Raw genomic sequence first — 23753 nt, forward strand, 5'->3', positions numbered from 1 at the left:
TCCACGTAGATCTAGATCAAGTATATGATCAACTATCACCTCCTCTTCTAGCTTAGTGAGCTTCTTTGAGTTAGGCTAGCAATCGCGTCGAGCAGGTATACCAGCGCGTCGGCGGCGGATTGTTCGTTCAGACACGTTGTAGACAGCAGCAGCGCGACGATTACTTTGTGTTTGATAGAGATTAATAGAAGAAATAGCAAGCTAAATATCTGCTTCATTTAAAGCTAATTGAGTAGCGCTACGTTGAGCCATTGTTCGTTGAGATAGGAGAGGTGCGCAGGTTTGGTGGGGTGCGGCGCTCGCTTACCTGCGGCGCTCGCTTGCCACATACGTTAGCCAGAATAGTTATAATAATCATGATCAAGGAAAATCGGGCCTGGTCTTGATACATGGTATTACGAGGCTGTCATCTCACGCCCACAACACCGAATCAACTAATATCAAGACCCAATCCTGTAAGAAGAGAAAAACACAACAAAACAAAATACATGACTCAAGACCAAATCGTAGAAAAAAAACCCCCCCGTAATACATCACTTTGGTTCCATCATTCAATCAATCAATCACACCCTCTCACACACACCGTCATCAAGCATCCTGCGTCCTCTGCAGAATGACCTTGATCATCTCATTCCCCAGCTTGGTGGCCTCGGGGAACCTCGGCTCAAAGTACTTCTGGATCTGCTCAAACTTGTCTCTGTAGCCGTCAAAGTTGCCGAGGCTGACGCGCGAGCTCCAGTCGCGGGCTGCAAACGTAAACTCGAGATCGTCGGCGCGGAACGTGTTGTCGTTGATGGCCGTGTCGATGGCTTCCTCGAGGAGCGTCGGGTTGCAGAAGAGGTATTCTGTGATGCCGAGCCACATGCGCGAGGGCTACAGACACACACACACACACATCTGTTAACCGAATGCTGCGACTGATGCGAGTGGTGGTGGTGGTGGTGCTTACAGGAGTAGAACAGATCATGTGATCATAAGGCACAATGCCCAGCTTCCACCAGCAGTCGACCATGGCCAGCAGACTGAGATGGTTGTTCTTCAGCTTCTTCTCTGGAATCGTGCCCAGCGCGAAGCGGTCCAGCAGGTCGTCGCGCAGCAGTAGCTTCTTGTCGCCTGGATTCTCGCCAAACACGGCCTTGCGCGCCGTGTACACACGCTCACGCAGCTCGTCGCGCTGCCCGGCGAGCATGAGTTTGAACAGCTCCGTGACCGACTCGGCATACTGCTTGATTTGCCTGCGGGCATCGGGATTGAGAATGGCAAGACCAGCGTAGACGTGCCACTTGTTGGAGTAGATGCGGAGGGTAATGTTCATCTTGACATTCTCGATACCGCCCACATAGCGGGAGCTGTCCCATGGGTACTGGTTGTTGGCGAACCATGCGCCGCCCATGCTCAGAAAGGCGGCATGCGTCACAGCCTGCGTGTCTGCTGTGATACGATCGTGCTGCTCAGCAGAGAGATAGACGTGCTTGGACCCGAGGCAGGACATGACCTTCTCCACAAAGGCAAAATCCTCATCCGACGCGCGGTACTTGATCAACACCAGCGGCTGTCCCTTTGGGTCGATGCCCGGCCCATGGAGAGAGTGCACAGAGACAATGCTGACATCTTTGGGAAGATGGCTGTTGAAAGCATCCATCTCGGGCGCTTTACACGACGTCTGTCCTCCGACTATGGCGCCGACCTTGGTGGCTACATGCAGTCCCGTTAGTCCACACACATGTCAGCAGCAGCATATCATTCATACAAGGACCGAAAGCTTTCACGACGGCGTCAATGTTTCTCGCCTCAACATTGTACAGGATAAAGTCGCTGCATCGAGACACGAAATGGCCGTTTTGCATGATTTCAACCTTGGGCTGGCGCAGTCTCAGCATGCGTTCATTCAGTGAGTAACATATATAAAAGTGCTATCCTACAAAGTCCTTGAACTCTTCTACCAACGTATCAAACTTATCCGGGAGGTCGCAAGCGTGGACCCTTGGAGGCACCATGTTAGTGGAATAGATTATTGCATGTCATCTGTGAGCCACTGGTTAGCAAAGTCCGAGCCAAACGTGTGAACAATGCGGCAAAGATTGCGTGTAGTTCAGAGGTGTAATAAATAAGGTAGCGAGAATTCACATCATCGACGGCGCCATGCCCAGATGCTGAAAACCAACACGGCGTCAGCGTGTTCATGGCGCCGTACTCGAGCCAAATGCACTCACGGTCATCATAACGGGGGAGAAGAAGCAGAAAAGGAATCAAGGACTTACCAGTCATAAAGCAGCGCGGTTGGTGCTGTCGGGCGCGCGGGTGCACTCACTTCCAGCCAGCGGTGCTGAGGCAGCGGGCATACATCTTGCCCATGTCGCCCATGCCAATGAGGCCGACACTCTTGCCGGCTTCCATGATTGCAGATGAGTCGCACGCTGCTGTGCCTGTGTGTCGTGGTCAAGTTCAGCCCATGGCGAAGCAATGCCAGGAGCTGAGGTGTCTCGCAGCCGCAGGAGAAAAGTCCAGTCAGAGGCTTGGCGCGCTAGTCACGGCGTTATGTTCCTCCGCGCACAACCGAAATCTACCACCCACCAAAAGTTCGACCTCCAAGATCGCCGACCGCATCACGAACCCGCCAGCCCCCGTCAAGCACGCATATACCGCCAAAATGCCTCCCAAGCAGAAGGTCGCCCGCGCTCCCCAGGAGAACATCCAGCTCGGACCCCAGGTCCGCGAGGTGCGTCGCGACGAGACAATTGGGGAAAAAGCAGCATAAACTGACGACTGTATAGGGTGAGCTCGTCTTCGGTGTCGCCCGTATCTTCGCTTCTTTCAACGACACCTTCGTGCACATCACCGATCTGTCCGGCCGCGAAACCATCTCCCGTGTCACTGGTGTAAGTGCAGTCCAGAGCACTCGAGGCGACACAGACTGACGAGTACAAAAGGGTATGAAGGTCAAGGCCGACCGTGACGAGAGCTCTCCCTACGCCGCCATGTTGGCAGCCCAGGACGTTGCCGCTCGCTGCAAGGGTAAGTTGTGCGGTGTTTGCTAGGATGTGCATTGATTGACAAGCGCAGAACTCGGCATCACCGCTCTCCACGTCAAGATCCGAGCCACTGGTGGTAACGGCACCAAGACGCCCGGCCCCGGTGCCCAATCTGCTCTCCGCGCTCTTGCCCGTGCTGGTATGCGCATTGGACGTATCGAGGACGTCACTCCTACTCCTTCCGACTCTACCAGGAGGAAGGGTGGTCGCCGTGGTCGTCGTCTCTGAACATGTGCGCAAAGTGTTTTGCTCCGTGGTGGAATATGGCATGGCATGGTTTGCACGATTTATGGTTTCATGACCACGATCAATAAAGTCGCGGGGAACGGCGAATCTGCCTGGTCTCCATGTTGAACTTGGCTTCTCGTGCGGGATAGTCAAGCTAAATCAACAGAATCCTTTTTAGTTCGAAAAGGCTTCCCGACAATGAAGTGCTTACTGCTGTGTTGATCAAAAAGGTGTTTATACATTACGATTACGACTGATTCTGGTAAAACTGTGACGGGCAATGTTAGATGTCGACGACTTGGATCGAGTTGCCCAGCTGTCCCGTGTCTTGACGCATCTGGGCTGCATTGATCATGATGGTATTGGGGCTCTGGCCTCCCCACACACGGTCCCACAGTAGTTCTCTCACGCCGCGGTAGACAACGCGGACGACATTCCACCATAGTTTTGGATTCAGCACGCCGCGCGTCCAGGTCGACTGCATCGAGAGCCCGCGCACATAGGCATCGTGTGCTTTGTCCCACCATACCACGGTTTGCCCAGCCCCCCAGTGTACATGACCAAACACGTGCAAAGTAGGCTTCACGCGCTGGACTTCGGCGAGCAGGTGCTCACACCCTATGCCCGTTGGTAACGACAGGTCGCGGTAGAACTTTGGTGGTGTGTGCGTGATGAGAATGTCTATGTCCTCAGGTATAGTCTCTGACCAAGCATCCTGGCCTCGCTCGTACTGGAAAGCGTGGACACTCATGGGGCCGCACGCGGGTATCTGGGGGGCGCCGTAGATGCTTATGCGTCTGCGGTTCTGTTCTGCAGCCAGCAACGGCGTGGCTGTATCAGGGCCATTGCGATTCCTCGGCTCGACCTTGATTGTGAGGCTCAGACGACGGTGCTGCAGGTAATGCACCCTCTTCCAGTCAATCCTGCCTCTCCTCTGCTCCTCCGACAGCGAAGGGCGCACCCTCGGATCCAGAAACGTATCATGATTGCCACTAATCACCACAATCTCCTTGTGCGGCAACGAGCTCAGCCAATCAATCTGCCTTTGTATCTCTGCGACGCTCCCGTCATTCGTCATGTCACCGGCGTGGATGAGCACATCGCCGTCGGGAACATGTTCGGGAATCTGGTTGTGGGTATCCGATAGGCAGACGACGCGTATAGGCGATGTATGCGAGGGACTTGGTGTGGAATGCAGGGAATTGAGCAAGTGGTATGCGTGGTAGAGGAGCAGCTTCACGGGCGCTTGGAAGAAGAGGGCTGCGTGGGACGGAAGGTCGAATTCTGATGGAGGGCGGTACCACGGGTTGAGGTGCTCGAGAAGCATTGCCGTGGGGCTGTGGGAGAAGGCGTCGTCACGTTTGTGACTGGTTGTTAGGCGGGACTTGTCGCGGTGGTGAGTAGATGAATGATGGAATGATGCGCGGACAAGGGTCGGAGTTCCCCATGGCTCTCTAGCGTGGCTGCGTGGACCGCGGCTCTCGTCGAGGCCTCAATACCCCTCAGTCACCATTGGCGCCCCTCGTGAGGACAAGAGAGGGCGTGAAAGGCTCATGGCTGCCGTTTGCGCGCTTGAATGCAGCATGAGGCGCCATGGCCATATGCTGCTAACCAGGCTCTACTGCCATTGTCTGCTTCGTTGTATTCGAGGTATCTCGGCTACCACGATGAACGGCTTTTGTTGAACCAAAAATCTAAAAGGGTATTCACAAAAATCACGAAACAAGAACAGAAAACCCGGTACTCATCTAGCTGACCGACCAACATGTATGCAAAGCTCCTGGTACTGTATGGTCGCGGGGTCTATAGTGGTCCTTACCATGGTAAGCATTGAACATTACGGGTACAATAGGATACAAACGCAATGCAGCCTCATGTGAATTAGTATTGCGGAGGCGCTACGATACGGTTGATTCGGACCTCTCAAGGGGAGACACTCGTAGTATGCTGTTGCTGAGGCCACACATTGTCAGGCTGGTGGGGTGTGGTGTGAAGATTTGTCATTGTATCGAAGAGAGTCCTCCAATGCCGCTATCTCATGCGTCATCATTCATTTCTATGTCCTCGTGTCATTCCTCCCTATGATGCCGTCGGCCGCTCCTCAGGTGGAGGGTATGCAAATATCCTTAACGTCCAAACTGCTCCAAATCAGAGAAGGCTTTACATGCCGTGCTTCTTCAGGTAGTCTCCGAGCTCAGCAACCGAGGAGAAAGCGTTGGTCGTCTGGACGGTTTCGGGGTGGTGGGCAATGATGACGGCCTGGCCAGTCTTGAAGGCGACAACGCCCTCTTTGCCCTGGTGCGGCTGTCAGTACTCGCCCCGACGGGCAGTGCCTTGGGAGCGTACCTTCTTTGCCTTGAGCGCATCTTCGCTTGACTCGATGGTCATGTACTTTACGCCGTTCACCTTGATACCCTCGGAGATGACCTTCTTGGGCTCGGACTTGTCGTTGAAGGATTTGGCAATGACGGCCCTCTCCTCATCCGACAGCTGCGAATCGTCAGCATCTGACTGCATTGCCGGCGTCCGGGGAGAGAGAGGGTGTGTGTATGTGTGCGTGTGGTTGATTGCCCCTCATGTCAAGCTGACGATAGCTGTTGTGCCCCGCGGGTGCAGGGCCGGACGACATACCGTGAAGTCAGGGGACGCGGCCCAGTTGGTTGCGCCTTCGACATCGCAGATGAGGGCCTTGTCGATGTTGCCGGTGCCGACGAGGCTGGACGAAGGGGTTAGATGTGCGGCGTCATCAAGACGGTACGGGGTGCGGCATACCTGGTGTCAACGTATGCTGGCGGCTGTGTTAGTCGGCGCGGGCGTCTCGAGCTGGTGCCTTACTCACCTTGCCAGGACATGTTTAATGGAGGGGGTCGTGTGCGTGCTGCGGGAGCTGGGCGAGATGAGAAAACTGACAGAGGCAAGACAGCGTCGATGCAGGTACCTTTTGACTAGTCACAACAAGAGAGCAGATGCGGTGAGAAGGTTTGGTGCTGCGTTGTTGGGCTAAGTCGCGATTTGATAGTGGGGCTGTTTTGACCCCGCCTCTGTCAATGAGAGGCGGCGGACGCCATTTCACGCTTCCCGTTTCTGACATGCAAACCACCTGGCCTGGCCTGGCATTGCATTGCATTCTGGCAACCCGGAGCCGGCCCATTTGTCACGTCACGCGTTCCATGTGCGCCATCATGCGGCTGCTTATCGTGTGGGGGGCCGACGCTGCCCTTGGCCCTTTGCTCGCCCGCCGCCTGGCAACCCACGGGCACAGCAACCAGCGCCGAAGAGAGCGAGAGAGAGAGAGAGGGAGAGAGGGAGAGAGCACCAGGCCGGCCGCGATACCCGCCTGCCCAGTGGCCGGCCGCGCCCATGTGCCGCTTTCTGGGGTCGGAGCCAGCGAGCGCAGCATGGTGGGGGACTGCATGTCTGTATGTGAGAGTAATAGCGTGACATGGCCACGGCACCCACAACGGGCCCTCGGCTGCCACGCAAAACTCTGCGCTGGAGACAGCACGGCGCGCTCTGGAGGCGCGACTCCACACTCGGACAGACGAGGCCGTTACTGCACGCCTACAGTATGTACGGATTTGACGTGGACGTGTACACGCCCACTGCTGGCCCCAGCCCGCCTCGTTGACTCGGCACCGTTGTGGCGCCTGTGCCTGGTGTCCTGGCCGTTTGCGGTGCGGGTGCGCCCGTCACGTGCCCACGCTAGGGCGCAGGTCGCAGCCGGACGCCCATCGCCAGAAAGTTGCAGTACGCGTAAAGGGCCCCGAGGCCGAAGCGCTCCCCCACACGTCGAGCCGCACATTAGCTACGCGCCGCCATACAAACCCCCGCCGCGACCGCTGCGCCCAGCGAAACAAGCCAAGCCATGCCGTCCCGTTCGCCGTCTCCAGCGCGCTCGCCATCGCGCACGCGCAGCCCATCTCGCGACAGGTCGCCTACCAGATCACCCAGCCGCTCCCGCTCAGCACAATCAGCCTCCCCGCGCCGCTCAGCCTCTCCACCGTCACCCACGCGCTCCCGCTCCCGCTCCCTCACCCGCTCCCGCTCGCCCCGGTCGCCGTCTCCCAGGCGCAATGGGCGCCGCAGCTATACGCCAGACAGCAGGTCGCGCTCACGAGGGAGGAGCTACACCCGCAGCCCGACCCCGAGAGACGGCTCGCCAGCGCCCAGGAGTGCAAAGGTGAGCACTGCAAGCCGCCGCACCCAAGCTTGCTCCGGCCTCAGCCTTGCCTGCCAATCGCTAATGCTCCCTCCAGATTGTAGTCGAGGCCTTGACCAAGAACGTCAAAGAAGACCACATACGCGAGATATTTGGAAAATACGGTGTCATCAAGGATGTCCGCATGCCCATGAACCCGACTTGTACGTAGGAGCTTGTAGTCGCGCAAGCGTCCGACTCACTGTCAACTAGTCAATATCAACCGCGGCATAGCATACGTCCTCTACGAAGAGGTTGACGACGCCGAGCGCGCCATCGCCAAGATGCACGACGCACAGTTGGACGGAGCCAAGATTCAGGTCTCCATCGTCCTGCCCCGGCGCCGCTTTTCGCAAACGCCTCCACCAGCGCGCAGAGGCCCACCCCCGCGCGATAGGTTTCAGGACGACTTTGATAGTGGATATGGGCGCGGTGGGCGGGGTCCGCGGGGAGGAGGACCGCCTGGCGCATACAGACCACCGCCTATGGACGGCCCGCCGCGTTACCGCTCTCCACCGCGCCGAATGTCGCCAGATCGAGGACAATGGGGACGGGGCAGAGGCGGCCGTGGTGGACGGGGAGGCTGGGGAGGACGTCCGCGGTCATACACACGTTCTCGGAGCCGCTCGCCGCGGAGGAGCATTTCACGCTCTTCTTACAGCCGGTCACCGTCCAGATCGCCTCCAAGACGAGGCTACGGCCGGAGAGACAGCCCGCCACGGCGAAGCGGCCCTAGCAGTGGAAGCGGTGGAGGCAGGGGAAGGAGAAGCCCCAGCTATAGCTCCTACGGCAGTGACCGCAGCCCAAGTAGGGAGCGCAGATGAGCCGCTTAGTGCTTACACTACGGTATCTTGGAAATGGTATCGATACAGAAAGCTGTCGATACATGAGTGGCGCATGCAAGGGTTGGCCGCCTTTAGAATGTACTATTATCCATGTCATCTGCCGTGACGTGAGAATCAACAACTCCATCACAAGGTCCTGTATTCTGTTCAGACATCAAGTCATCTTCAACTGAAATCCTGCGCCCTTTTCCTCGTCTTCTCTTCCTCTGAAAATACTGCTAAAGTCCAGATTGCCCTGCATGCCTGGCGCCTCGCCTCTCTTGGGCGCATTCGGACTCTTCTTTCGCCTCCTCTCCTGCCCCGCCTTACTCGGGAATGTAGGAAACATTTCCGCTGGTTTGGGCTTTGGCTGCTCCTTGAAGTAAGCGTGTGCCAGGACCTCGTTCGCCGTGGGTCTATGCTCCGGGTTGAGCGAGAGCAACGATGAGAGCAAGTCGATACCCGAGGCCGTGAGAAAGGGGAACTTGGCACGATTGAAAGCAGGGGTGTTCCTGTGCTCTCGGGGCAGTTTCAAGCTCTTTGCATTGGGCAGCCGGTAGAATTGCGGCCATGTTTTCTCAGACGGCAGGCCGCAGAGGGAGAAGATGAGTGAGAGCTCGTCGACTTCATTCTTGCCTTGCAGCAACGGCTCCTTGGCAAGTAGTTCGCTGAATATGCAGCCTACGCTCCACATGTCGACTTCTGTGCCGTAGTCACGCGTGCCTAGCAGCAGTTCTGGCGCGCGGTACCAGAGCGTTACTACCAGCTGTGTGAGAGGCGCGTTGGAAGGCGGAACATATCGCGCCATGCCAAAGTCGGCAATCTTGAGCTGCCCCCGATTGTTGAGCAGAATGTTCGACGTCTTGAGATCCCGGTGCATGATGAAGTTCTCGTGCAAGTACCCCACGCCAGATACCAATTGCCGTAGTAGCGTCTTGACCTCTGATGCCATGAACGGCTCGCTCATGTCTTCCTGCAACGTCTTGAGATCGTGTTCCAGGAACTCCATGACCAAGACGCATTCTTGAGGATCGTCTCCTGCGAGTATCTCATGGAGATTGACAATGTTGGCGTGGCGGCAGCGCTGGAGAATCGAGATTTCGCGTAATGCGGTAATGGGAAACCCGTCTTGGTTATAGTCCATTTTGACTTTTTTCAGAGCCACGACCGTATCCGAGGTTATGTCGCGTGCTCGTGATACCCAGCCGTAGGACCCTTCTTCGATCTGGTTCAAGGTTTCAAAGTTGGATGTGTGGCGACAGGAAGTCCAGCCTCCGCCTTCGAAGCGCAGTAGTTTTCTTTCTTCTTGGGCTTCTCTTGGTTTGGCGTCTGCTTCATCATCTTCGCCTGCCGACAGTCGTCGACGCTTCGCCGGCCGCGATTCTGTTTCTTGCGCTGCGCGTGCTGCCGCCTCTGCCTCTTGTTGTTTTTGAAGTTTTAGACGCTTCTTCTCTTCTTTTTCCTTCTTTCGACGAAGCTCTTCGGCCTTGTCTGCTTCGTCGTTTGCCCAGCGTGATGCCATTATTCCTTCTCTTTTTCCACGGTACTTCTGATTTGCAGGAACCGACTTGCTATTTTCAAACCCTATATTTGCACGAGACTTGCTAAAATATTGGGGAATATGATTGATGTCCAGATCGGAGCGTCGGAGACAGTAGTCGCAGGTGGTGGTGGTGATGATGGTCATAGCTTCGTTCACCTCGGCGTTCCGATCGAAACTTTCCTAGTTCCGAATGCGCAGACGTCATGGCACAACGATAGAGCATTGCGACATGAGGACTCCGTCTATCAATTTACTGCGAGCAGCGGCGCAGACCGGTCGTTCAGTTTCGCGGCCAATTGGACGCCAGGGGACAAAATGCGCTTCTCGTTGGTCGTCCACTTCGACTTCTGCAGGCTCGGAAAGGCAGTGGTCAACGCCTCTCGCAAAGACGCTGGCTGAGGCCATCACTGTAGGCAACCAATTCGCCCTGCCGCATATAACGGTCTAATCGATATTTCAGACGACTGGTCCGATCTCTGTAGCTGCCTACATGCGACAATGCCTCACGCATCCCGACAGCGGTTACTACACAAGACAAACCACCGGCGGACAGGATCAATTCGGAACCAAGGGCGACTTTGTGACTTCGCCAGAAATTAGCCAAATATTTGGCGAATTAGTCGGAATATGGGTATATGCGGAATGGCTGGCGCAAGGAAGGAAAGACAAAGTGCAGATTATCGAGGTTGGCCCTGGACGAGGAACGTTGATGGACGATGTGCTGAGGGTATGGCAAACACCGAGTGGAGGGCCCGAAAAAGAAACTGACAGGGCATTAGACGATATCAAGCTTCAAGACTTTCACCAAGAGCATCGAAACCATCTATCTCATCGAAGCATCACCCTACCTGCAGAAACAGCAGGCAAAGCTGCTTTCTGGGACCGACGATCTTACCAAGAGCGATATTGGCTTGACCGCACCGTGCAAGTACATTCCAGGCTGCAAGATTGAGTGGTGTGAAGATATCCGGCTTGTACCCAAGGGTATGTTTCTAAACCCTCTTCCGATGAGAGCACCTGTTTGATGGACTACTGACAATGTGCGCAGAAGCTACGGCGACCCCGTTCATACTTGCTCATGAGTTTTTCGATGCTCTCCCGATACACGTATTTCAAAATGTCGCACAATCTTCAATACCCGCTTCGTCCACTATCATTACGCCGACAGGCCCTATAAAACCTAAGCACGGCGTAACGACCCCCCAGAACAACTGGCATGAGCTTGTTGTGTCGCCAACTTCCCCATACACAGATGCGAACACATCAACTTCAAAGAAAGACACGGAGAGGCTCGATTTTGAGCTGACTGTCTCGAAGACACCAACACCACATTCGTTGTACCTACCCAAGCTCTCAGATCGTTACAAGAAGCTGGAGAAGACGCCCGATGCGATTATTGAAATCTCACCTGAATCGCTCGCCTATGTTTCTGACTTTGCTGTGCGGATAGGTGGTAGTAATATCAAAACCGACAATACCTCAGCACCGGCTACTCAGCGCAATCGACCGCACCATGACGAGGAAAACTTCACAAAGTCACAGCCGTCTGGCGCAGCCCTTATTCTCGACTATGGCCCTCTAGACACCATTCCGGCAAACACGCTTCGCGGAATTCGATCGCACACTACAGTCTCACCTTTCGCATCGCCGGGTCTGGTGGACCTCTCGGCCGATGTAGACTTTCTCGCTTTGGCAGACTCGGCCTTGGATGCCTCTCCTGGCGTTGAAGTTCATGGCCCCGTTGAACAGTCTTTCTTCCTGTCGACAATGGGCATCAAAGAGCGAGCTGACCGCTTGCTCCAGGCAGCAAAGGACGACGAGACGAAAAGGCGCCTGGAAACAGGGTGGAAGCGGCTCGTTGATAGAGGCCCGAACGGCATGGGTAAAACCTACAAGGCCATGGCCATAGTGCCGTATAAGACGCAAGGCCCGGTTCGACGACCAATTGGGTTTGGCGGGGACCTTGTTGCATAAGAGTAGCATAGACATTAGCCAAACGACTTTGACGGTCTTGCTGTTGTGCAATGAGAGCAGCTGCAAGGACAGCGCACGATGGAGATTTCATGGTCTCTGTGCACCGCAGCTTCGTAGCTTATTACCAGAGTCGTGGCACTCGTAGACTTTTTCTTTTTCTTTTTGGAGGCCTGGTTTCTTCGGACCTGATCATATTGCATGTGACAGTGGTTTACCGTGAGCTACCAATCCCAACCAAACAGCACGGGTTGTGCACCATGACGGATGCGAAGTTTGTTTCTTTTCAATTCAAATAAAAACATCGAGCTGCACAGTGACAAGTGCAACGGTACCACGGTACACAAAAAGCTGTTTCGTGTATCCGCCTGTGGGTTGGTGTGATGGGGGACAGGGATGGCCCAAGACAGGGGGGCACGCGACGATGACGTTTGCGGTCCCTGGTCCCCGGCCTGCAACCTTGATTACAACTTTCCTGGGCATGTCGACCCCAAAAGAGGGGACAGGCACCGCTGCTGTTGCTGGTATTCCCTACTTTTCCAACCTCTCGCGGTCCGTATACACACTGAAGATTGCCCTGCTCACCTCGGGCGTGTCGTCGGATATGGCCAGATCAACGGCCCTGCAGAGCAACCTCGACGTCGATTATGTGATTAGCTACCGCTTTGCCAACACGGGTATGCTGGTCCGCCGGGCGGGGTGAATGAAGCAACGGGCTGACAGACACGCAGACAAGGCCAAGGCCGCCGCCCAGTTCGAGAAGCTTTGTGAGGCTCTCGCAAACACTGGCCTGCAGACCGAGGTCCGCAATGGCGACGCCAACTCGCTCCTGCTCTTCGTGCGGGTCGCTTCGGACGAGCATCTGTTTGGCGAAGTATACAGGTCCCGGTATGCACGGCTTGCACCTCTTCACAGCTCAATGGCTAACCCTGCGCAGCGTCCACGACTGGATCCACGGCGTCCGCTCTGCTGCCCCTGAAAAGGTCACGCGCGAATCGCTCCAAGCAGAGCCCCTCTACGAAGCAGAGCGGCTGCGTATAATATACCAGCTCATCACAAACCCTCCACAAGACGGTGGAGCTGGCATCACGCCCAAGGAGGGGGAATGGGAGAATGTCGAGTCGATATTTGCTCTGCACGACCATGCCTACAACAAGGACTGGATCAAGAAGTGGACGTCACAGTACCTCCTCACAACCGAGGATCTGGATGACATTCGCAACCGCCTGGGAGAGCAAATTGCCTTTTACTTTGCTTTCACCCAGTCCTACTTCACCTTTCTTGTCCCTGCTGCAGCATTTGGCGTCTTCTCGTGGCTCTTCCTCGGCTCTTTTTCGCCCATTTATGCGCTTACGAGCGCCTTGTGGTGCATCGTCTTTACCGAATACTGGAAGCACCAGGAAACCGATCTGAGCATTCGCTGGGGTGTCAAGGGTGTCTCCCGTATCGAGGTCAAGAAGAGGGATTTTGCACCTGAGAAGACCATCACCGACCCAGTAACTGGCGAGCGAGTTGGCTTCTTTCCTGCCTCAAAGCGCTTCCAGAGGCAGTTGTTACAGATACCTTTTGCAATCATTGCGGCTTGCTCACTTGGGGCTGTCATTGCGACCGCTTTCGGCATTGAGGTGTTCATCTCTGAGGTCTACGATGGACCACTGAAGAGCGTCTTGGTGAGTATTACGGCCATTTGACTGTCCATATTGTACTGATTATTCTAGATATTCATTCCTACTGGAATCCTGACTACCGTCAACCCCGTCCTCAATATCATTCTTACCAAAGCCGCTACGCGGCTCACTCAATTCGAGAATTACGAGACGCAGGGAGCATACGAGAAAGCCTTGACCCAGAAGATCTTCGTCATGAACTTCATCATGTCTTACCTCGGCATCTTCTTGACTGCATTCGTCTACGTTCCTTTTGGCAAAGTCATTGTGCCTTACCTTGACGTCTTTCATGTCGCTGTCAGGCCCTTTGCCCAGGATGAGAAGCAGCTTCATCTAGAAAGAGACAACTCCAACTGGAGCATCAACCCCGACCGTCTTCGCAAGCAAGTCATCTATTTCACCGTCACTGCTCAGGTGGTCAATCTCGGTATGGAGCTCATTGTTCCATACCTCAAGCGTCGCGGACTTGACAAGTACAAGGAGATGCAGTCGGAGCGAGCCGCTAAGAATGGCGGATCTGCACCTGCTGCTGCTGTCAATGACCCGCCTGAGGATGCTGCCTTCCTTGAGCGTGTCCGCAAAGAGGCCGAGCTTGAGGTCTACGATGTCACTGCTGATTTCCGTGAAATGGTTGTTCAGTTTGGGTACCTGTCTCTCTTCTCCGTTGTCTGGCCTCTTACAGCTGTATCGTTCCTCGTTAACGACTGGGTCGAACTTCGTGCCGATGCGATGAAGATTTGTGTTGAGATGCGCCGCCCTACTCCATGGCGTGCTGATACTATTGGTCCCTGGCTCGACTCGCTCTCCTTCCTCACCTGGCTCGGTAGCATCACCACGTCGGCTCTCGTCTACATGTTCTGGAATGATCACACTGGTCCCAGCGGTAGTCCCAGCAACATCCAACTCTGGGATCTCCTCCTTACAGTCTTTTTCGCCGAACACCTCTTCATTCTCTTCCGTTGGGGCGTCCGCATCATCATTTCCAAGCTGGACTCTCCCGGTCTCCAGAACGAACGCCGCGAGCGCTTCCTCGTCCGCAAGCAGTACTTTGAGGAGAACCTTAGCCAGCTACAGAGTATACCCAAGTTGACTGAAAAGGGCGCCGAGATTACGAGAAACAGTCTTGAGGAAGATGCGCGCTTGAGCAGTCTCAGCGAAACTACGCCTGAGTTGAGGTTTTGGCAGCGCCAGAGAAGCTGGAGGGAGAGTGCGGCCGTGGCCAAGGATCTCATTGAGAAGGCGCAGAACCAGACGGTGGTGGAGACGAAGAAGGAGCTGTAAATTGTGCGAGGGGGGAGTGCAAAGTGGAAAGTGGAAAGCGGAAAGCGGAGCGATTGATTGCGTGTTGGGATATTGGCCTTATTGAGCATTTCTAGCTTGGCGTTTTGCTGGACTCGTAGTTGGAGAAGAAGTCAAAGTAACCCCTTTAGTTTTCATTTGACCGATGCTATTGACACGTCTTTCTTCCTCGAATGCATGCATATAGCCTGCAGACTCAATGAGAAAAGACGACCCATTGCTGGTGATATTCCTGTAACAGTAGCAGTGTCAGTAGTATCAGGAGTTTGATAGGGGAGGAGGGGGAGGAAGGGGTTACAACATGGAGGAGGAATAATCATCATGGAAACATCTAACAGTACACAACAGAACGAGGGAAAGGAAGAGAGAAAGAGAAAGACGGCGAAGATTGGGATATGGAGAACCTATAATCCAAGATTTGTGAGTTGCAATTGTTTGTTTGTTTGTTTGCTCGTTCGTCCCGTGTCCATTCCGGGTCTGGAGGGAGAGGAAAAACTCGGTGAATCAACATGGAGGCCTTGTTCCGCATCGATCCAGGATGTCCGTCCATCTGTCCGTCCGGCCCGGAAGTACATGGGTATGTGAGTATCAGTCTATAATTCGCCAAAATGGAAAAATAAAACAAACGCCTAGAGCGTCTCGCGATGCTTTGGGGGGGTATCTCTCTTGTAACGAATACTTTCTGTGAAACAAGATGATGCCGTCCCAAACCTGTTTGGAGAAGCAAGGCGAGTAAACTGTGCCGAAGCATGCGTACTCGTCCACCCATACCGTGGTAAACACCTTACGCCGAGGGATCCTTGGTGTTTTGAACAAAGAGGCTTTTGCCTATCTTACAAGTAACCGCAGATTCCGATCCGTGTACAACAGTATCTTGTTGTTGAACTGCGCGTGGTTTATCTCCTTGATAGCTCTGGTCCAATCATCATCTCATCCTTGGGAATCGTGGATGAGTTGTTCAGATGTTCCAGTACTCGAATCCTGACAAGAGGAGCAGAAAAAATATAATCCATAAGAACTGCAACAGGTCTTACAACGTCTATGTCAAGCAGCGAAGTCTGGAATTCATGCCAGTTTGCTGTGGACCAAGCATATTGCACTCACTTAAGCGATCTTAAATGGGAGCGCTGCTTCAAGTAAGTTTCGTAGTTGCCACCTAGGACATATTCAAGAATGCTGGGTCCAATGTCTTGGCCGGCGCGGGATGCTTTCATCCGATCTTCAAGCGTAAGATAGGCTTCTTTGAAGGCATCAAAGGCGACTTGAACTCTGTGGGATCCGCCGGAGATGTTGTTTTCTGGGCGATTCGGGTCTTGAATAGAAAGACCATCATACTTTTCTGGGCGACCGTCGATTCCATGCATAGTCTAGAACATGTCAGCTTGATGAAAGCCACAAAAACTGTCTATATGTTGACAGCAGCAGGTAGATTGTTGCTCACCTTCTCAACAATAGCTGGCGGGTGCATCTGGATGCGTTTCCTAGACAGATCGAAGTCGCCATAATACTTGAGAAAGCCGAGGAAGCATGCACCGAGGTTTTCCGGTTTCGGCGAATGCTGGATATAGCTAACAATCAGGCATATGATACTGAAGCCTCCGATTCCACCTGTGTGCACCTCATTGAGTCCGTGCATTACGAGAAATTGCTTCATGAGTGCGACCATGTATATCATGTCAGGGTATTGCTGTTTCCATTCGGCAAATGTGGCCTGGGCTTGGACGCCACTCAAGTTCTCAAAGGAAATATCGACGTGAAGTTGGGTAAGTCTATCCTGGAACTTGATGATGGGAACCTTGGCGTGGATGACCTGTGTTCCGTGTGCATCCATGCCCATGTTTTTGAGCCGGTTGGATGCTTTGTACAGCAGGCTTTTGTTGGCGCCCCTTTGCGACATGTCGACAACAGGAGGTCCGCCATTGTAGAATCGATCAGAAACATACACCAGGTCCATGTCAGCTGTAGGCAAGTACAGTCCGGCGGGGAACGAGCCAAAACAGAGGATTCGGCCATTCTCTTGTGGAAACCTGCGTTGACCCAGTGCGGTGTTGACCCGATTAACAAGCTTGTTGCGTTGTTCATGCTCGAAAGGCTTGGGGGCAACAAAATCGTAAAAGTCGAGGATCTCGTTGTGAAGCCTAGCATGAGATTAGTACAGTGACTGCGCAGATGTAATACGAAAGCCTTGATGTAATGTCTCTGGGCACTATGCGAATCACAAAGTTCCCACGTAGACGCCCGGCGGTTTGAACGTGAGCAACTTACCACTTCTCCGGTTCACGAGCAAGGTGTGCATAGGCATCAGGTGTGGGCATCCAGGGCGTTGGATTGATATCGCGGACGGGTAGCCACTCATCAATTATACCCCCCACTGTGAGCTTGCGCTTGTGGTTAGCCTTGGGCCCACGCGGCGCGCGATGTTCGGCTACAGCTGCTTCCTGTCTATCAACAATACTGTCAATATGTGCGAACTCATTCAATGAGCCTTGTGTGGGTTTTGGGCCATCGTCGTCGTCGCCAAACGAAATGAAATCGTCGTTGGCAACGACCGAGTTGTGCCCGACAGCCTTCTCGGCTTCCTGGTTCTTCGCTTTCCGGATCAGCTTCACAAAGTCGACCCTCTTGCCCGTAGTTTCATCGGGAGGCGGCAAGGCAGTGTACGGGTCTGGGTTAGACCATTTGGGCACAGAGTCGCCGTCAGCACGCTTGACATGGGTCCTCGCAGCCTTTGGCTTGCTTTGCGCGGTCTCGCCGTCCTGCTCGCCATTTGCAGAGTCATCACTTTCGACCTCCATATCGGTTTCATCATCGCCGGACAGGTCATCGGGGTTTAGAAAGCGGTTGGAATCCGCCGCGACGCCTAGAGCGCGCTCAGGACTGCCGTTTTCACGATGCTGAAGCAGGGCGCGTTCGTGAGGCGCAGCCTTCTTGAAGCCGCCCCTACGGGGGCCGTTTGCATTGTTCCTGCCGTCATTGCGAGACGGGCCTCGCGACGCCCCGCCTCGACCGCGTCTTCTGGACGCTGCAGGGCCGGCCGGAGCTCGCGAATTGGAAGGGCCAGAGGGCGGGAAGCGGGGAGCGGGGTGGGTGGACTCGAAGGTGAATTGCGAGCGATTGCCGTTGCGCTCGCCGTCGGGTCGATAGCTGTCGCCATCTCTGCCCGTGAACGTCATGCGGTCTGCGAGCGGTGGCGGGCGGTCGCGCGCAGGGCGATATGAGTCGGCCATGGCGTGTCGCGTTTAGCGGATGCAGTCAGCGTTGGGCGCAACCGGTGCGTGCGTGAGTGCGGGCGTGTGGGGGCGTGGATGGTTGGGTCGGCGGGTGATGCGAAAGAGTCGAGAGGTCTTTGCGCGCGAAAGTTTTGTGTCAAGAAGGTGCTGGCGTAGGTAAGCCAAGCCTCTAGCGCGAACCGCTGGTGTTGTGGGGTGAGGGCAATTGGCCCCTCGTTTGCTCCACGCGTCACTTTGCATTGCCCATTCTTCGACACCAAGTGCGCCGTGGACATGTCGGGCACGCATGGGGGCTGCCGTGAGCCAGAGCATTGCTGTTCAAGACCAGGCCTGCGGACGCCCTCGAACTGTGCACGTGGCCGTTTTCAACAGGCCTGCATGAAAAATGCCCCGATTCGGTTCCCCTCCTGACAACGCATCATGATACAGTAGTTGAACATTATCAGACACAATATACATGTACACGCGAGAGCGGAGAGACACAGAAGCATGCTTGTGCCAGCCAAACTACACCCTCAACCACGGAGCGCCGTCGCCGTACCCATACCCAAGGAAGGCCCAAACGCTATGCCAAACGCCGCTCAAATGCATCAAGACACGCCTTTGTCGCTGTGTATAGAGAGCGAGCGAGGGAAAGAGAGCCGAGTGTCTGTCATGACAGCAGTCCTGACAGCCCGACCAAGGGCGCGGGCTCCTGGGACAGGTTTGTCGCTTCGTCTAGTTTAGATTGCATCTGCCTCAGTCTTCTTTGGTGAATTTTGGCTTGAAGCCCTCTCGTAGTTCCTTTTCTCGTTCTGCCACGCGCTGGTGCCCTTGCAGCTCTCTCTCGATCCTCTCTCTTGCTCTCAGGATCTTGCTCTGCAGGTAGAAGCTGCCGCCCTTCTTGGGGTCGTTCAGGTCGAACAGTCTTTTGAACCGCTCCGTGACGGCTTCCAGCTCAATGGTTCCCATCTTTCCTGGACCCACATTCAAGATCTGGCAGGCCTCGTCCATGGTGATGTTGGAAGATGAAAAGGCGCCGCCACCCTTGCCGCCCTGGTTGGCTGCTGCATACTTCTGCGAGGCGGCGGCTTGACGGTACGACTCGGACACGGCTCGACCGATTATGCGGGCGCCGGAGAAGACGACTTGTGTTATTATGCGGTGGGCCTGCGGGCGTGGTCAGTCGTGGGTGGTGCGAGGGAGTCGGCGTGCGCAGCGTACCATTGTGGACGGAAGCGAAGCGAGAAAGAGCGGAAGCGCAGAGGATCGTGTTGGTGCCGTGCTACGAGACACCAGGCTGCTGGCCGTATGCTTTCTGGTGGCAGACGCTGCAGCGATGCCAATGCGGGCTCCAAAATTTCTGGGTCGCCTTCCGCAGCTTCGGTCTGTTTCCGAGGCGGGCACGTGACGACACGGAGCCCAGCCAATCACGTCACGATCGCAAACTGCGGCGCCACGGCCAGCATCCCTCGTGCGCTCTGGCACGGGCGAGCGAGCAGAGGCGTCTTGCGCAGCTACAAGCCATGCAAGTACTTGCTGCTTGAACACGGCACATGTTTCCGACCTGCTGCATGCCTGCCTGCCGCGAAGGCGTGGGCGAGGCGAGCGCGTGGACATGAGGAGTAGGTCCTCGGGCCAAGGGCCTTCACATGCTCACAAACCCCCGCCCCAGACATGTCCGGTTGCAGCAGCACCAGCACCAGCACCAGCACCGGTGCCAGTGCCAGTGTCAGTGCCAGCACCGCCATATTAAGAGCTGACTGCATGCCGCCTTGGATTCGCGCCCGGCCTCCTGCTCTCTCTACTCTCTGCCCTCGTGCCCGCTGCCCTCTGCCCGCTGCCCGACCATCGCGAAGATCCGCCTCAACTGCGCAGCCGGGCGATGACGCACATCTCCATGCATGGCAGCACTAGGTCAGTGGCTTCCATGCTCCATGCCCGCAACCACCCTCCACGCAATCCGCGTCGCGCACCCACCATGCTCATGCCCTACTAGATACGCCCTGGATAGAGCACATGTCCACCCCTCATAGGCCCCTCAGCGATGCGTCGTCTCCGCCCTCTACCGGCGACGCCAACCCGCCCACGTATGCCTCCTTCTCTCCCGCCCATCTGGGCCAGACGACGCCCCAGACCAAGCGCCGCTCGGCCATACTCGTGCACCAGAAATCGCCACTGCTCGCTGCCACTCCGCCACAGATTACACGCGTGCTCGCATACTCGCATCCCTTCATCCTGCCGCTGAACAAGTTTGCCGGCCTGGTAACATGGACCACGGGCGATCCGTGGGAGAGCTTTCTCCTCGTCGCCGCCTTCTGGGCAGTCGTCATGTATGGCGACGCCGTCACGAGGTATGCGGGGCCCATTATCGTCGTGTCGGGCTTGATACTGGGCATGTACGCGCGCCGCTACTCTCCCTTGTCATCGACTGGCTGGACCGGCGAGAAGGGGCAGACGGAGCACCGGCGCGCTGAGTCGGACACCAACATCAAGCACCACAAGAGCCTCGAGGAGATTGTCGACAGCCTGAAGCTCTTCACTTCGCGCTGCAACATCCTCCTCGATCCCTTCTTGCGCCTGACCGACTTTCTTTCCACGCAAAGGACGGCAACGTCGGCCACCACACGCCCAGCACTTACCGTGCTCTTCATCCGCATCCTGTTTGTCCTGCCCATATGGATAGCCCTGACACTTCCGCCCCTGTACATCCTGACCACGAAACGGGTTGTATTGGCCGTAGGCACTATCATACTCAGCTGGCATTCGCGACCAGCGCGCGTCACGCGCACACTGCTCTGGAGATCAAGGACGGTCCGAAAGACGTGCGCCTTCCTTACAGGCCTGGATTTTGGCGACATCACCCCAGCCCAGCAGAACGGTGCGCCCCCCCTCCCGCCACGTAGGAAGAGTACGCAGCAAGTCGCAGCCTCGCTTGCCGCCAAACGCCGGCCCGAGTCGACAGGCGTACGCTTTACTTTCACCATCTACGAGAACCAGCGGAGATGGCTTGGCATTGGCTGGACCTCATCCATGCTGGCTTATGAGCGCGCTTCTTGGACAGACGAGCATCTCAATCCTGTTCCTCCCAAAGAAGAGTTTGAACTGCCTGAAGTCGAGGGCGGAGGGGCGAGATGGCGGTGGGTGCAGGGTAGTGAGTGGAAGGTTGAAGGCGGCGCAAAAGACTCCAAGGCAGACAAGGGCGTGTCAAAGGAGGAGTCGGGTTGGATCTACTATGATAACAAGGTATGCTGAACAGCCTGCTCCCACGGTACATCAATACTGACGTCGATAGTGGAGGGACGGTCGAAGAGGGCAAGATGGCTGGGGTCGCTATACCCGTCGCCGAAAGTGGTACCGCGATGCCGAACTCGTCGAGTCCACCCCTTCTACTGATACCACACCCATCCCGACCCCCAAGCCAGTACCAATCGACACTTCTGGCGACTCGGACGCCAATCACCTGCGGAAGCTCTCGTCCAATCTCAGCGTAACCTCCAGCACGGATCCGACGCTCGTCGAAGGCGACGGGCGCGAGTACGCCGCGTCGGTGACATCTGATACTGACGCGGCAAGCACCAAGAGCAGGAGAAGCTGGTTCAAGAAGAAGCGGACCAAGAGTACGAGCGGCAGCGTTAGTGGGGCTACGGTGATCAGCGATGCAGGTACCGGGGGAACGAGGAGAAGCGACGAGGACGACATGCAGAGTCCGCTTGACCGCATTGTCCGGGATGAGGAGTGGAGGCTTGGTGATGACATTAGGCAGCATCTAGATATTTGAGTTGATGTTGTCGTTGTTGTTTGACGTTCCTTTTGCCACGCATTGCACCTGGTTGTATCTGGCTGTCTGGGCATCCGAGCATTACCAAGTCTTTACTTGAGCAAGAGACATGGGGGAAAGCATGCCGGTGGCCCCCCCGAGTCATGGGCACCAAGTGCATTAACGCCATGCAGGTTTCCGTGCGTTACTCAGCAAATATCGCCTATCTTGACTTCATGACATGTGTGTATAGTATAGATGGATTGTGCCTGCAGCAGTCTTTTCCTCCCCACGCGTCTTTTTTTATTTTGGAGCCAGCAACAAAGTAACCCAAGCACCCCAGCCCTGAAATTGACCGGCATACAGCGTTTTGCAATTTTTATCCAAATTCAGGAACCGTGTGCAACCATATCCTTTTTTCTTGTTTAAGCATTACACGTCATATTACCGTGCAAGGGCCTAAAATAGCGAGAGATTTTCGTCAGCCCCCTCTACAGCCAGAAAGCGTAGGTGGTGTTCTCTTGCTTAGTAACCCAACCATTCACAGAGTCTCACGCATGCAAAAGACCTTGTCTCTTCTTTTTAGGTTAATAACCATTTTATTCATAGTGTAGCTAGCCTGTTTCCCCTCGAATCCAAGCACAGGAATGGCTTGCTTTTCACATGTCCATCTCTGAATCGGCCGACGGCGCGCATCCAGGCTCGGTTGATTTGGCAAAATATCTACCCCCTAGAACGAACAAAGACTAGGGGTGATGTCGAGGGCTTAGGGTGCAGCGAGATGCTTAGTGCTGCGAGATTTGTTAGGCTGTCTGTCTGTGTGGTAGACGGCGGAGGGAGACGTACAGAGCAAGATCCGCAGTTGCAGCTGGAGCAGTCACCAGCGCACTTGCAGGTTTGGCAGTTGCTGTGAAAGAGTCAGTAACCATGTCGATGCTGGACGTCTTTGCTATGATTGTCTGTGTCTGTGTCTGTGTCTGCGCGACGGGCTGGCAGGCGGGCGGCCATCACGGTACTGCCGCTAGTCCGCATACAGCGCACCCGTCGTGTGGGCAGAGGACAGGCGACAGGCTGGGCTTGGAGGGGGCAGACAAGACATACCAGGGAGACATGGTGTCGAGTAGTGATTGGTGGCGAGTTGGAGTGGTTGGAAAAGACTTGTGTGGTTGGATGGATGGGCAGTGTAGAAGCGTGATGAGGCCATCAGGGTGCTGAGGGGGCCATACTTATATAGACAGCTGGCGCTGCACGACCGACCCCCCCCCCCCCCTCCCCTCCCCCTCGTCCTCGCCCTGCCGCACTTTGATGCTCGATGCCGCCCTTCTCCTCGACCACTCCCGCCGTACCTTTGCTTGTCTGCCCACGCGGGGCCCCGTGTGAGTGGATACGCAGCCAGTCATGCGCGACTTGTGCCGTCACGGCCGTAGGGGGCCGGATCGAGTGACATATCGATGATACTCAGATTGGCTGCCCCGCCTCTTCCAGTGCCAGCCTGATAGCACGTCCCACGCCCAAGCACACGCCGTGTCTGCCGCCCAGCCATACAGACGACACGCAGACGACCGAGGCGGATATGTGGTTGGCCGGCGCCCATGGCTTTTCCGACGACTTGACGATGGATGCGGGCATGATGCACCAAGGTTTGTGTGGGAAGCCCATTCGTGGTATAGCCGCTTGAGGCGACGGGCCACTCGCACAAGTCGCGCAGGGCTCCGGCATACTCGATCTGGCTCGTTGCACCCACGCACACTCTCACACAGACACACACATGCGTCTTGCTAGGCGTCAGCTCCACTGCGTTCCTGCTCCAGGTCTTGGGGCTACAGGCAGGCCACTTGGATGTGCTAATCCACTCGGACATGGCCCTTTTTCGCGGCCAGGGCGCTCGTCAAGGTGGGACAAGAGGCTTAGCCGACTGTGCCTTATCGAGCGGTTACGTCTCAGCTGCTCAGTGGCCGTCTTGGTAGTCGAATGCTCGTGACACTGCATATGTAATCCCCGCTTTTGCTGAACTCGACAGCA

General features: G+C 55.6%; 11 protein-coding genes across 11 annotated transcripts; 5 read left to right on the forward strand and 6 right to left on the reverse strand.

Moving 5' to 3' along the window:
• Window positions 1-292: 292 nt before the first annotated feature.
• Window positions 293-2443, reverse strand: SETTUDRAFT_165323 (uncharacterized protein). Its single transcript, XM_008031757.1, has 5 exons — window positions 2312-2443; window positions 1923-1983; window positions 1751-1862; window positions 950-1695; window positions 293-873 (listed from the first exon to the last, which is right to left on the reverse strand). The coding sequence occupies exons 1-5, from the start codon at window positions 2395-2397 to the stop codon at window positions 589-591; spliced, it is 1290 nt and encodes a 429-aa protein (XP_008029948.1). The 5' UTR covers window positions 2398-2443; the 3' UTR covers window positions 293-588.
• Window positions 2444-2650: 207 nt separating this feature from the next.
• SETTUDRAFT_96084 (uncharacterized protein) lies at window positions 2651-3260 on the forward strand (the record flags this gene model as incomplete). The annotated part of the gene is made up of 4 exons (XM_008031758.1): window positions 2651-2719; window positions 2775-2879; window positions 2931-3015; window positions 3064-3260. 4 exons carry the CDS (start codon window positions 2651-2653, stop codon window positions 3258-3260), a joined length of 456 nt encoding a protein of 151 aa, XP_008029949.1.
• Window positions 3261-3543: 283 nt separating this feature from the next.
• Window positions 3544-4587, reverse strand: SETTUDRAFT_95835 (uncharacterized protein; the record flags this gene model as incomplete). Its single annotated transcript, XM_008031759.1, has 1 exon — window positions 3544-4587. The coding sequence occupies one exon, from the start codon at window positions 4585-4587 to the stop codon at window positions 3544-3546; it is 1044 nt and encodes a 347-aa protein (XP_008029950.1).
• Window positions 4588-5244: 657 nt separating this feature from the next.
• Window positions 5245-6234, reverse strand: SETTUDRAFT_165325 (uncharacterized protein). The gene is made up of 6 exons (XM_008031760.1): window positions 6199-6234; window positions 6100-6147; window positions 6033-6048; window positions 5892-5976; window positions 5607-5750; window positions 5245-5555 (listed from the first exon to the last, which is right to left on the reverse strand). Exons 2-6 carry the CDS (start codon window positions 6110-6112, stop codon window positions 5421-5423), a joined length of 393 nt encoding a protein of 130 aa, XP_008029951.1. The 5' UTR covers window positions 6113-6147; window positions 6199-6234; the 3' UTR covers window positions 5245-5420.
• An 891-nt stretch (window positions 6235-7125) lies between these two features.
• SETTUDRAFT_156630 (uncharacterized protein) lies at window positions 7126-8282 on the forward strand (the record flags this gene model as incomplete). The annotated part of the gene is made up of 3 exons (XM_008031761.1): window positions 7126-7440; window positions 7517-7622; window positions 7672-8282. 3 exons carry the CDS (start codon window positions 7126-7128, stop codon window positions 8280-8282), a joined length of 1032 nt encoding a protein of 343 aa, XP_008029952.1.
• A 175-nt stretch (window positions 8283-8457) lies between these two features.
• SETTUDRAFT_156631 (uncharacterized protein) lies at window positions 8458-9804 on the reverse strand (the record flags this gene model as incomplete). The annotated part of the gene is made up of 1 exon (XM_008031762.1): window positions 8458-9804. The coding sequence occupies one exon, from the start codon at window positions 9802-9804 to the stop codon at window positions 8458-8460; it is 1347 nt and encodes a 448-aa protein (XP_008029953.1).
• A 250-nt stretch (window positions 9805-10054) lies between these two features.
• SETTUDRAFT_121619 (uncharacterized protein) lies at window positions 10055-11878 on the forward strand (the record flags this gene model as incomplete). The annotated part of the gene is made up of 4 exons (XM_008031763.1): window positions 10055-10234; window positions 10286-10552; window positions 10605-10809; window positions 10874-11878. 4 exons carry the CDS (start codon window positions 10055-10057, stop codon window positions 11797-11799), a joined length of 1578 nt encoding a protein of 525 aa, XP_008029954.1. The 3' UTR covers window positions 11800-11878.
• A 399-nt stretch (window positions 11879-12277) lies between these two features.
• On the forward strand, window positions 12278-14899 carry SETTUDRAFT_121622 (uncharacterized protein; the record flags this gene model as incomplete). The annotated part of the gene is made up of 4 exons (XM_008031764.1): window positions 12278-12473; window positions 12528-12684; window positions 12734-13466; window positions 13515-14899. 4 exons carry the CDS (start codon window positions 12278-12280, stop codon window positions 14742-14744), a joined length of 2316 nt encoding a protein of 771 aa, XP_008029955.1. The 3' UTR covers window positions 14745-14899.
• Window positions 14900-15862: 963 nt separating this feature from the next.
• Window positions 15863-17935, reverse strand: SETTUDRAFT_96561 (uncharacterized protein; the record flags this gene model as incomplete). Its single annotated transcript, XM_008031765.1, has 3 exons — window positions 15863-16129; window positions 16204-16900; window positions 17028-17935. 3 exons carry the CDS (start codon window positions 17933-17935, stop codon window positions 15863-15865), a joined length of 1872 nt encoding a protein of 623 aa, XP_008029956.1.
• Window positions 17936-18411: 476 nt separating this feature from the next.
• On the reverse strand, window positions 18412-19272 carry SETTUDRAFT_121630 (uncharacterized protein). The gene is made up of 2 exons (XM_008031766.1): window positions 19196-19272; window positions 18412-19141 (listed from the first exon to the last, which is right to left on the reverse strand). Exons 1-2 carry the CDS (start codon window positions 19196-19198, stop codon window positions 18731-18733), a joined length of 414 nt encoding a protein of 137 aa, XP_008029957.1. The 5' UTR covers window positions 19199-19272; the 3' UTR covers window positions 18412-18730.
• A 668-nt stretch (window positions 19273-19940) lies between these two features.
• On the forward strand, window positions 19941-21763 carry SETTUDRAFT_165329 (uncharacterized protein). The gene is made up of 2 exons (XM_008031767.1): window positions 19941-21217; window positions 21267-21763. The coding sequence occupies exons 1-2, from the start codon at window positions 19991-19993 to the stop codon at window positions 21750-21752; spliced, it is 1713 nt and encodes a 570-aa protein (XP_008029958.1). The 5' UTR covers window positions 19941-19990; the 3' UTR covers window positions 21753-21763.
• The last annotated feature ends 1990 nt before the right edge of the window (window positions 21764-23753 follow it).

The sequence above is a fragment of the Exserohilum turcica genome (genome assembly GCF_000359705.1).
Source record: "Exserohilum turcica Et28A unplaced genomic scaffold SETTUscaffold_6, whole genome shotgun sequence".
Classification (NCBI taxonomy): Eukaryota; Fungi; Ascomycota; class Dothideomycetes; order Pleosporales; family Pleosporaceae; genus Exserohilum; species Exserohilum turcicum.

Excerpts from the sequence above, each read along its gene's own strand:
- SETTUDRAFT_165329 (XM_008031767.1), top strand. The coding sequence starts at position 19,991 with ATGTCCACCCCTCATAGGCCCCTCAGCGATGCGTCGTCTCCGCCCTCT. Across the intron at positions 21,218-21,266 it reads GGATCTACTATGATAACAAG|TGGAGGGACGGTCGAAGAGG; the intron begins GTATGCTGAACA and ends TGACGTCGATAG.
- SETTUDRAFT_165325 (XM_008031760.1), bottom strand. Across the intron at positions 5,751-5,891 it reads CCGCGTCCCCTGACTTCACG|CTGTCGGATGAGGAGAGGGC; the intron begins GTATGTCGTCCG and ends GACGATTCGCAG. Across the intron at positions 5,556-5,606 it reads ATGCGCTCAAGGCAAAGAAG|GGCAAAGAGGGCGTTGTCGC; the intron begins GTACGCTCCCAA and ends CAGCCGCACCAG.
- SETTUDRAFT_165323 (XM_008031757.1), bottom strand. The coding sequence starts at position 2,397 with ATGGAAGCCGGCAAGAGTGTCGGCCTCATTGGCATGGGCGACATGGGC. Across the intron at positions 1,984-2,311 it reads CTCAGCACCGCTGGCTGGAA|GGTCCACGCTTGCGACCTCC; the intron begins GTGAGTGCACCC and ends GGTGCCTCCAAG. Across the intron at positions 874-949 it reads ACATGATCTGTTCTACTCCT|CCCTCGCGCATGTGGCTCGG; the intron begins GTAAGCACCACC and ends GTGTGTCTGTAG.